General features: G+C 57.8%; 5 protein-coding genes across 5 annotated transcripts; 3 read left to right on the top strand and 2 right to left on the bottom strand.

Moving 5' to 3' along the window:
• Positions 1 to 348: 348 nt before the first annotated feature.
• PSEUBRA_000567 (SUZ domain protein) lies at positions 349 to 994 on the top strand (the record flags this gene model as incomplete). The annotated part of the gene is made up of 2 exons (XM_059464412.1): positions 349 to 548; positions 640 to 994. The coding sequence occupies 2 exons, from the start codon at positions 349 to 351 to the stop codon at positions 992 to 994; spliced, it is 555 nt and encodes a 184-aa protein (XP_059320995.1).
• Positions 995 to 2,772: 1,778 nt separating this feature from the next.
• PSEUBRA_000566 (Mitochondrial substrate/solute carrier) lies at positions 2,773 to 3,726 on the top strand (the record flags this gene model as incomplete). Its single annotated transcript, XM_016436192.1, has 1 exon — positions 2,773 to 3,726. One exon carries the CDS (start codon positions 2,773 to 2,775, stop codon positions 3,724 to 3,726), a length of 954 nt encoding a protein of 317 aa, XP_016295143.1.
• Positions 3,727 to 4,121: 395 nt separating this feature from the next.
• Positions 4,122 to 5,257, top strand: PSEUBRA_000565 (Replication factor C, C-terminal domain protein; the record flags this gene model as incomplete). Its single annotated transcript, XM_016436191.1, has 2 exons — positions 4,122 to 4,691; positions 4,766 to 5,257. 2 exons carry the CDS (start codon positions 4,122 to 4,124, stop codon positions 5,255 to 5,257), a joined length of 1,062 nt encoding a protein of 353 aa, XP_016295142.1.
• Positions 5,258 to 5,500: 243 nt separating this feature from the next.
• PSEUBRA_000564 (uncharacterized protein) lies at positions 5,501 to 6,498 on the bottom strand (the record flags this gene model as incomplete). The annotated part of the gene is made up of 4 exons (XM_016436141.1): positions 5,501 to 5,602; positions 5,686 to 5,754; positions 5,828 to 5,890; positions 5,974 to 6,498. 4 exons carry the CDS (start codon positions 6,496 to 6,498, stop codon positions 5,501 to 5,503), a joined length of 759 nt encoding a protein of 252 aa, XP_016295141.1.
• Positions 6,499 to 7,223: 725 nt separating this feature from the next.
• PSEUBRA_000563 (uncharacterized protein) lies at positions 7,224 to 9,665 on the bottom strand (the record flags this gene model as incomplete). The annotated part of the gene is made up of 1 exon (XM_059464411.1): positions 7,224 to 9,665. The coding sequence occupies one exon, from the start codon at positions 9,663 to 9,665 to the stop codon at positions 7,224 to 7,226; it is 2,442 nt and encodes an 813-aa protein (XP_059320994.1).
• Positions 9,666 to 10,767: the final 1,102 nt, after the last annotated feature.

Genomic DNA, 10,767 nt, shown 5'->3' with positions numbered 1-10,767 from the left:
GTGTGCATTTCTTCGAGTTGCTGCGCAGTTGACTTGCATCATGTTGAGCTCAGCCGTGCAGCAAAGCGTGTAAAAAAGCCTCCACTCGGCTGGCTGAAGGCGGAGCTGTCAAAAAGTCGCGAAAAAGCGGTCCAAAAAAATCGGCCAAAAAAACCAGTCGAAATGAAGGCGGGATTCGGCCTTCATCTGCTGAGGCTTCAGGGTCTTGGTAGCGTCCAACACCTTGACGTTCGGGACCCTTCCTGCCTCGATTGCAAGCCAAGGCACCAAGGTCATCGAGGCGGGCGATCAAACTGCAGTCTGGTACTGCTAGATCCGTCAGCTCACCGGGTCAGATCGGCGAACACAATGGCCGAGGCTCACGACATTGTCGCGACATCCAAGTTCAAGTCTTCGAAGCCTGCTAGCTCAGTCCGGTCACGGCAGCAGCAGGACGACGTGGTGGACGATTGGGACGCTGAAAGCAGTGACGATGGCAACAGCAAGGATAATGTGGACTCGAAACAAGCCGATGTCTTTCACGCTTCCAAGGAGCAGTGGTCGGAAGCGTGAGTAGCTCCCCTTCTATTTGACCTTCCGCGCACGATACACTGACGCTCTTTGACATGGCTCGTCGATTCAAACATCGCGAACGAATAGCAACGCACGAGCACCAGCTGCTGTTCCGATTGTCGCCTCGGGTCACGCTCGTACTCTGCCAGGTGCAGCATACGGAGACCGAATGCAGACGAAAGACGGCCAGCAAGCTCGAGATATGCACAACGGCGGCATGACAATCGCGGCAGCTCCGCCGCGGATCCTACAGCGTCCCAAAGAGGCCGTCCCAGGCATGCGAAGTGATGGAACAGCCGCCAATGTGACGAAAGGATCGCAAGAGCACAAGACGGTGGAGCAACGCCAAGAGGAGTATCGCCTGGCTCGCGAGAGGATCTTTGGCGTCCCGTCGCGACCCTCCTCTTCAGGCAGGGGTCGCTCGTCAAAAGAGAAGCCGTAGCTACCACACCGTCAGAGGATGTATGCTGCATGTAGTTTAGGATGGACTGGATTTGAATCATATACCCTATGGACCTGCACATCTTTGTCTGACATCGATAACGCTTAAATGAGACTAACTCCAGTCGTTAAGCCAGACAGCTGCTGGCTTGGAAAGTCAACGACATACTGTAGCATTGAGGACCCGGTGACGAGCAAGACCATGCCTCGCCCGCCGATTTTTCAAGCTTGTTACACCGTCAAGACGCCGGTCCGTTAGTGAAATGGCCGAAAGTGTTGGTCTCCTATCGGACCCGAAGACTGTGCGCCAGATCGATGCGAAGACGGCGCGGCCGCACAATCCCGGTCATTCCCATCTGAATTTCAAGCTTGAATTGGCCTGGTAACGAGAACTTTAAAGATTTGTATTCACGTCGGCCTTTTTGTTTGCAGAGCGAGCATTCGACCGTGGCTTCCGAAAAGGCCGGCCTGTGCTGGAAGAATTGAAAGCGTCGTTATGGACCATACGCAAACACACATCTCGGGGTTCAAATCGAACATCCTTGCTGCTTGTTCAAGAGAAACTTGCTTCGTTGTCGTAGGGAAGCGTGGGTCAAGCATGGGCAGGATGACATGCGTGTTGGTTTGAGAGCAAGAGAGGTCAGTGCGGAGACGGATCAGGTGTGACCTGCGATCGTCATCATTGCCTGGTCACACAGCTCGAGCAGCCGAAAAGAGACCTGTGGCCGGCAACGGGCCATGATAGCGCGAGTTGGTTTCAATTCGCCTGCGGAGGCAGCGTGTCGAAGTTGAAGTGTGAGAGAGTTCAAGAGCGGAGCGAGCAAAGGCCAGCAAAAGCCAGCTTGGCGCTGTCTGTAGTGCAGGTTCAGGTTCGAAATTCTGGTTGGTCGCTCCGGTCCTTCCCTATCCAGCTTGGCCGTGAGGTTCGATCTTACGGATCAGGCACTTTGCCAGTGTGTTGCTCTCGAAATTTTCCTTCCTTCCTGGTCCGGCCTCGGGGGCACGGGTTGAGAATTTTTCTTCTTCTTCCTCACCTCTTGCCGCTGGACTGACTGATCTGAGAGCGTCCTCGCGCCATCCAATTCGCTCTGTGCGCCAATCATCGCTCGCACCTTTCCGGCTGGCTCGCTCGCTGGCCCTGCACCCTCGTCCGCGCGCTGCTCCCCCCTTCAAAAATACCTTTCTTCCGCCGACACCTTTCCTTCTCACCTTTTCCTCACCAACCTACCACCTCTCATTTCGTAGAATAGGTAAGCATCTCGTCCGCTTCAACGACATACACACTGCCTCGACGACATCAGCATGCAGACGATCCCTTACGCGTGAACATTCCCGCCATCATCGGCCTGGTCCTCGTTGTGGCTTGGCATCGTTCGATCATCGTACCACTGAGCCGAACTTCTTATCGGTCATGGTGCACGCACCTTCAAGACCTGATCGAGCTTGTTCTTGCTGGACATGACAACGAGTACTCGGGAGCAGCCTCGCATTGTTCGTCGATGACGTTGTTGTCTCGCTGTCGACATTTGCTTTTTACACAATGAGCATTTGTCCTCAACGGGAATGTACACCGTCCATGACATGCGAGGATCTAAATAGCTCCGCGCTGCTAGTTGATGCGACGATTTACCAAGCATTGGTTCGATCCCAATAACCTCGATCGACCTGCTCCCAACGTCGTCGAGGCTTGAGTGTGATGCCAATTCTCTTGTTCTTCAGCCGAATAACATCTGACCTCTTTCTATCGCTTCTTCCCCTTTTCGCCCGCCTTCAGTCAAAATGGGTACCGTTGCCGACCCCGCTAAGACCAAGAAGACCGCCAGTGGCTTCGCCACTGATTTCCTCATGGGTGGTGTCTCCGCCGCTGTCTCCAAGACCGCTGCCGCCCCCATCGAGCGAATCAAGCTCCTGGTCCAGAACCAGGATGAGATGATCAAGCAGGGCCGTCTCGCCTCCCCCTACAAGGGCATTGGCGACTGCTTTGCCCGCACCTACCAGCAGGAGGGTCTCGTCTCGCTGTGGCGTGGTAACACCGCCAACGTCATCCGTTACTTCCCCACCCAGGCTCTTAACTTCGCCTTCAAGGACTTCTTCAAGTCGCTTTTCGCCGTCCCCAAGACCGCTCCTTACTGGAAGACCATGTCCGCCAACCTGGCCTCCGGTGGTGCCGCCGGTGCCTCGTCGCTCCTCTTCGTCTACTCGCTCGACTACGCCCGTACCCGTCTCGCCAACGATGCCAAGTCGACCGCCAAGGGTGGCGGAGAGCGCCAGTTCAACGGTCTCGTCGACGTCTACCGCAAGACCATCGCCTCGGACGGTATCGCCGGTCTCTACCGTGGTTTCCTCCCCTCGGTTGTCGGTATCGTTGTCTACCGTGGTCTCTACTTCGGCATGTACGACTCCCTTAAGCCCGTCCTGCTCACCGGCTCGCTCTCGAACAACTTCCTCGCCTCGTTCCTGCTCGGCTGGGGTGTTACCACCGGTGCTGGTCTTGCTTCCTACCCCCTGGACACCATCCGACGACGAATGATGATGACCTCCGGTGGCAAGGTCCACTACAACGGCATGTTCGACGCCGGTCGCCAGATCGTCGCCGCCGAGGGTGTCAAGTCGCTCTTCAAGGGTGCTGGTGCCAACATTCTCCGTGGTATTGCCGGTGCCGGTGTGCTCTCCGGTTACGACAAGCTCCAGGAGCTCATGTTCGGCAAGGTCTACAAGGGTGGTTCCGGTTAAACGGATCCCTGGTCGACACTGTCGTTTTCGTTGCTCCCTCCCCCTGTTCTGTGCCGTCTCTTCGTGTGTTAGCCGAAGATGTTCATGGAATCAAAAATCAGCTTCTAGATCTGATCTTCAACTCAGCTTGCTGGTGCTTGTGAATAGAATGCTGAGGCATCGTTGTGCGTGAGGCGAAGATGACAGTTCCATTGTCGTGTGGTATGAGGATGAGGAGGAGGAGCAGGAGCGGCGAATTTTGAGTGAGGCAGCGACTCGAGCGCGTAAAGTGGAGTTGGCGCGTGTGCGTGTGTGTGTTTTAGCGCGTGTTGGCTCAGCTTTCTCAAAATTCCAACACTCTCGCAAAGTCACTCACACCTACCCTTCCCACATCGACCTCCCTCACCTCACTCAAGATGCTGTTCGTGGACAAGTACCGTCCAAAAGCGCTCTCGGAGCTGCACTACCACTCGGACCTCTCGAAGCGTCTCTCATCGCTCGCGGACCATGAGGACTTCCCACACATGCTCATGTACGGCCCGTCCGGGGCCGGCAAGAAGACCCGCATCGCTTGTCTCCTCCGCGAACTCTACGGTCCTGGCACATACAAGCTCAAGATCGACCAGCGCATATTCGTCACTCCCTCGAATCGCAAGATCGACGTCAACATTGTCTCCTCCAACTATCACATCGAACTGACCCCCTCCGACGCGGGCAACTACGACAGGCTGGTCATCCAGGACATCCTCAAGGAGATTGCGCAGACGCAGAACGTGGATCTGAACGCGAAGCATCGGTTCAAGGTGGTGGTGATCAACGAGGCGGACTCGTTGAGCAGAGATGCGCAGAGCGCGCTGAGGAGGACGATGGAGAAGTACATGGCGAATCTGCGGTTGGTGTTGTGCGCGACGAGCACAAGCAAGATCATTGCGCCCATTCGGTCAAGGTGCTTGTTGCTGCGGGTGGGCGCGCCCAGCGATGACGAGGTAAGCATTTCCCAACCCTGACCCTATCCCTGCTTTGACACAATACTGACCTACTTCTCCGGTATGCGAAACAGATGAAGACGGTCCTGTCCCACGTCGCAAAGAAAGAACGCTTCAGCGTGCCCGACACAGTCGCAACTCAGATCTGCACCGACAGCAACGGTAACCTGCGCAAAGCCCTCCTGGTCCTCGAAGCGCTCCGCATGCAATCCCCGGACCTCTCCGGCGGCATCGCCGTCGCCAAACCCGACTGGGAGGTGTACATCTCCAAGACTGCCGACCTCATCCTCTCGGACCCGTCGCCGCACAACCTCCTTGCCGTCCGCTCAAAGCTCTACGAGCTGCTCGTACACGCCATCCCGCCCACCCTCATTCTCAAGCATCTCACCGACTGTCTGGTCGCCAAAGTCGACAGTCAGGTACGGGGGGCGATCGTGCAGAAGGCCGCGTTCTACGAACTGCGCACACGGACAGGGAGCAAGGTCATTTTTCATTTGGAGGCTTTCGTCGCCGCGGTGATGCATATTCAGAAAAGCTTTTTGATGGGTATGAGCTGGGACGATTGATTGCGGATGCGATTACAGGAGGCATGAGATAGCGGATAGGGGTTGGTAATAGGGCATTGGATGACGAGGCGCGGCATGCAATCGTATGATCTCGATTGTTGACACGGTTCTTGCTTTGTGAGGATACGAATTTTGCTTGAAGGTCAGGGTGGGTCGAGGAGGAAGTAAGGCAGATGCAACGCGCTGAAGGAGCTGTGGCCTCGGACGATGACTGCAATGCCGCTCGGATGAGTCGGTGTCACCTCACTTCTTCTTGGGCGAGTTCTTGCCGCGCGTAGGCTTGTCCGCGTCCCAGCGCTTGCTGGCCACCTCGCCGCCCGGGGCGTCCTTGAGCATCGAGCGCAGCTTCATAGTAGGCAGACCAGAGATAGGATATGGTCAGTGTTCGCCACCTCAACGGGCGGGCTGGCAAGCAAAGAGGAACGCACCTTGACGAGCAGACGGCCCTTGACGCGCCAGGGGTTGAGGCTGGGGCTCGCATCGTACAGCTCCGAGGCCTGCCGATCATGACGAAAGATGAGAGAGGTCAGCGAGGATGACGAGAGCAGGACGGAGAGGGCTGCGACGTACGTGATCGTGGAGGACCTTGAGGATGGCAAAGTTGAGGTCGTCCCAGTGCTCGGCGGACCAAGCCTGTGATCAAGATAGAAGCAACAACTGTGCGGTCAGTGATGTTCGCCCGCGAACGCGAGACTGTCGAAAGCGGGTATGCTTACACTAGCGGGTTCGCCGCTCTTGGGAGTGGTCGGGGCCGAGACGGCCTTCTTGGGCGGCGTCTTGGGAGCGCTCTTGCTGGGGCTGCTGGCGGCGGCATTGGCGCGGCCCTTCTTGGTCGGAGTACCGGGCTCAGTTTTGACGGGGGTGGCGCTCTCCTTGGAACCCGTCTTGCGGGTCTTGCGAGGAGGCTCCTGCTCGTCATCCTGTTCGTCCGCATCAGCCTGGGCGGTGGAGCGAATGTCCGAGACGGGCAAGGCGACATCGCTACCGTCGATCACCTTGAGCGAAGGCTTGACGTCCACCTCGTCGTCATCCGTGCCGGCGATGGTGGAGCTCGCGTCGTGCGGCTCGGCTTTGATAAACTCGTTGAAGACGTCCGTTGTGTCGATCTCGTCGGAAGGGTTGGAGAGCAGAGGCGTGGTGACGGGCTTGCGCTTGCCAGCGGCCGTGGGAGAGGTGGTAGGAGGAGACGAGATCGTTTCGGATCGCTTGGGAAGGGCTGGTCCGCCTTTGAAGGCTGGCATTGAGGTGCAAGTGCGGTGGAGGAGAAGCGTTCGAGGACACTGTACGGGATGAGCAGGATGTTCGAACTGGCGAGAGGAGGGAAAGAAGCGGCTGTGGTGAGGGAAGGAGGAGGAGAGGAGCCAACTAGAGGACCCGACCTATTTGTACACATCCTCAATCGTCTTGTGAGCCTTCTTTGTCCCTGCGGCGGCCCAGTGAATCGAGCCTCCCGCAGCTTCACCCAGTTCCGCACAAAGGGGAAGCCTGAGTAATGCGGATCAGGGCACAAGACCAGTGTGTGCGGGACGATTGAAGCTGCATGGAAAGGCGTCCTGGTCGTGATCAGGGTTGTGACAGGCTGTCAAGGTCACTTTCCGCTGCTTGAAGTTAAGCTCTGGAGCAAGATTGCTCCCGTGCATGATTTCGCCCATGCAGTCTCGGTGTGATACAAGACGCTGTACAAGGCATTGGACAAGCTCTTTCGACCTCTAACTGAGATTTCCGTTGTTTGTGAACGTCAAATGAAGTGCTGTACGCGGGCACTCATTCAGCGTCACTGAGAGTCGAGCGAGGTATTAGTGTCTACCCAAGGCGATTTTGGGATCATGCAGGCTCATGCACGCGCAATCCTAGCCTTTCTTGCTCGATCTGTTTCGTAGTGTCCTGACGTGGCGTCCTTGCACAAATAGCATGGACAAATACTCTGATTGACGAATACTAAGCAGCAACAAACGACTTCTGAGGTCTAGCCGTGCTGTGAAACATCGAAGGGCGTGATCCAGGCTGCCAGATCCTCATCCACTACCCGGCCGTCGCCGCTCCTCTTGCCCAATCTTCGTTTCACTTTGGCCTTCAATCGTTGCCTCTTGCCCATCAGCACCTTGTCTTGCGCATCGAAAGACCCATCCGCCAACAGACTAAAGTCGCCAAAGTCGACGTCATCGTCGTCATCCTCGTCGTCTTCGTCAGGGCTGGTGCCCGATTGCACACTCGCCCGTTTGTCAGTCGGGTTGGCAAGAGCGTTGCTAGCGGCGAGCCAAGCTTTCTGCTTCTGAACGAAGCCCTGATCGTGACGCTCGATGGCGTGGTGGAGATCGCGCGGCGAGTGGCGTGCGGTCGATCCGGAGCTAGGGCAGGCGGCGCTGAACGTGTGTGAGGCGTGCAGCATCTGTGCGATCTGGACCAGTGGTGCTGGCAAACTTGGTGGTTGGCGAGCGAGCTGGATGAGACGACGGGTGGAGCCTTTGCCTGCATACCATGCGTCCAGCCGCCTTGACTCGCGGCGAACCAGCGCATACTCCTCGGACTTCAACCACGCACTAGCCTCGCCAGGCAGGATCGAGAGGCATAGCGAGACGTGCGCGGGCGATGGATTGCGAGGCAGGACCCCCGTGGTCAGAGAGGCTCGTGCATGCTCCCCAACACCGTGGCCAACGTCCACGCGTGTAGGCGTGATAAACTCCACTTCCGCGCGGAGCACGCAGCGTGAACGCCGATCAGAGGCTGCCGCAACCTGCTCCGGACTCGGCTCGACCCGCGTATTACCATACCAGGCGATCGCGCGCAAGAGGCTCTTCCAGGACGGCGCACGGATGACAAAGAAGCTTCCGTTCGCCAAGTCGTCTTTGCCTGCTACCTTGGTCACGCTCGTGAGCTCGATCGATGGGGGAAAGAGTGATCTCGATGTCGCCGCCGAGGCCGGTCCCGTCGACGGCGTTGACGGTGACGAGGACGACGCACCGCTGGGCAGACTGCTTTTGTCGAGCTTGGGAGCAAAGGGCAGACTGCTGTAGCCAAAGTCGACACCGGCGAGCGCTCGCTGTCCCTTCTGCTCGACGCCAAGTGAGGACACGCTGGACCGCTTCGGGTCGGGAACAAAGTACGAGCTGTTGCGCTGCGGGACGGAAGGCGAAGTCGATGCAGAGAAGGGCTCTGTAGCGCTTGGTGGCGTTTGCGGGACGTCCGAGTTGGTGGAGGCGCCTCCGAAACTGGGACGAGGCGAGTCGGTGCTGCCCCGCGATCGACTTTGCGTTGAGCTGGATGATGATGAGGATCTGTTCTGCAGCACGGGCCGATTGAGGGCTTGGAGCGTGACGGTGTCGTAGCGAGAGGATAAGGCCTTCTCTGCTGGAAGGGATGAGGCATCGCGCTGTTCGGGTCGACTCGATGGTCCAGCCTCAACATAGGCTGGTGGGGCGTCCTCTCCGGCATCGTAGAGGATCGCAGGATGCGACACTGCAGGAAGAGGATCTTGTTTGCGGTTGACGGCGGCTAAGCTGGTTCCGGCGTCTTCTGTGTGCTCGGGCATCTCGGGCGTGCGTGGGAGTGGCCTTCGAGCGAGTGGTGTTGACGAACCTGGTCGGTGCTGCGAGCTAGATCCGGCAAGCGAGGCACGCTGCATCTCAAGGGCAAGCTGATAGGCCTCGTCGTGGCCGGCGAAACGCCAGTACTCTGCCTCGAGGTCGGCCTGAGAAGCGTCCGCCGCTTTGGAAGTTGACGCACGTGGAGCAGTCAATTGCGACGTCGATGCCGACGCACCGTGATCGACCAAGGAGAGAGGCGTCGTCGATCTACCGGTACCATTCATTTGGTCAAGAAACTCGAGCAGCGAGCGCTCGGCACTCTCTCGACGAGCCCACTCCTCCTCCTGTTCTTGCAAGCTGAGCTGGATCGCCTTCTTCTCTGCATCTTGCAGGGCCTCCTTCTCTCGACGCCGTTGACCCTCTTGGGCAGCCGAGGCGAGCTTGGCAGCTTCGAGCATCTCAGCTTCGCGCTGGATCGCCTGCTCGCGTTCGCGTAGAGCGTGCTGGCGCGATTCTTCTAGCAAGACTTCTTCGTGGTGTGCTCTACGCTGTGCTTCTTCCTCTGCCTCGCGACGACTGTCCTCCATTGCCCTCTGGAGAACTCGCTCTTCTTCGTCGGCGAGGCGACGCTGACGTTCGTTCTCCTCGGCGTTGGCGGCGTAGATGCGTTGGAGCTCCTCTTGCTCGCGCTTCTCTTGTTGGCGCTTCTGGTCTTCTTGCTGAGCCGACTCCACCGAGGCCTTGATTGCGTCATCCATCTCGGCTTGACAGCCGGGACAGTCGTCCATTCTGTGTCCTGGTGCACCATGCGTCGGACCTGGCGTGTTCCGGCGACTGTCTGCCGCATATCTAGCAGAAGAGCTGGAAGCGGTCCGCTGAGCCATACTCGGCGGCTGCGATGAGTTCAGCTGTGATGGAGCAGGACCGTTCGAAGAGAAAGGTCGCGGCGACAATGGAGGTCGAGGGGCATGATCTGGAGTATACGCTGCCGAAGCTTGGTGTGCGGAGAATAGCGGGTCACCTGGGCCAAAGCTCGAACGAGACGCCTCCGTTCGATGTGGATTTGGAAGCGGAGCAGATGCAGTCATTGCTGGCTCTTGCTCTCTCTGATCGTATGGATTCACCAGACGGCCAGCCAATGGGCCCTGCATCGCGGGCTGTTGCTGTTGTGGACGCAGGCTGGATGGCACGTTGATTTGAGACCCTTGCGAATGTGCTTGCGGGCGTGGTGACGGAGGTGGTCTCGGAGCAAGCATCGCAGGTGGCAGAGCCGGAGATACAGACTGAGCTGGAGGCTGCATGTAAGCAGGCCGAGGCTGTCTCGGTGCCTCCGAAGCAGGTGATAGTCCTGGTGATGATGGCGGAGGCTGCATAAAGGCCGGACGAGGCGGTGGTAGCGCAGGTGCGTCAGCCGGAAGAGGAACGAAGGTGGTTCCTGCATAGCTGTTCGGCCCGGCCGACGCGTAAGGGCCCCCCGATGACCATCGTTCTTGGCGATACCCACGCTGATGGGGCTGTGTTGTCGGGTGCATGCTGGTAGCGGCGGTTCCGATCAGGTGGGCGCTGTTCTGTGAGAAGACTTGAATTGGGCCGCTCTAGGCTATGCCGCGATGTGCAAATCCGCGATGAGTCAGGATGTCATCACTTGATATCAGTCAGTACAGCGGATATCCCGAAGACGTGAGCGCTTGCGAGTTTGATGGTGATTGTGTTGATATGCCGTCACCACCAAGGCTGTGCTACTTTTTCGTGATGTTATGCAGCACCCTGAAGCGTGACTTTAAATAAATGTGGAGTAAGGCGCGTCCGAAAAATCGGATCTTGGCTCAGATGCACGACGAGCATGGGCAGGAAAAATTGGAGGCGACTGAGACACCAAGATGTCGATGATGGCGACAAAAGGTCCCAAAGACAAGGACACTTACTTGGCCTTGGCAGCGCTTGAGTCACCTTACCGCCCTTAGCAGCAGCGGCCGTGGTTGACGA

The sequence above is a fragment of the Kalmanozyma brasiliensis genome (assembly GCF_000497045.1).
Source record: "Kalmanozyma brasiliensis GHG001 unplaced genomic scaffold PSEUBRA_SCAF1, whole genome shotgun sequence".
Lineage (NCBI taxonomy): Eukaryota > Fungi > Basidiomycota > Ustilaginomycetes > Ustilaginales > Kalmanozyma > Kalmanozyma brasiliensis.
This window is presented reverse-complemented; position numbering and strand designations above follow the sequence as displayed.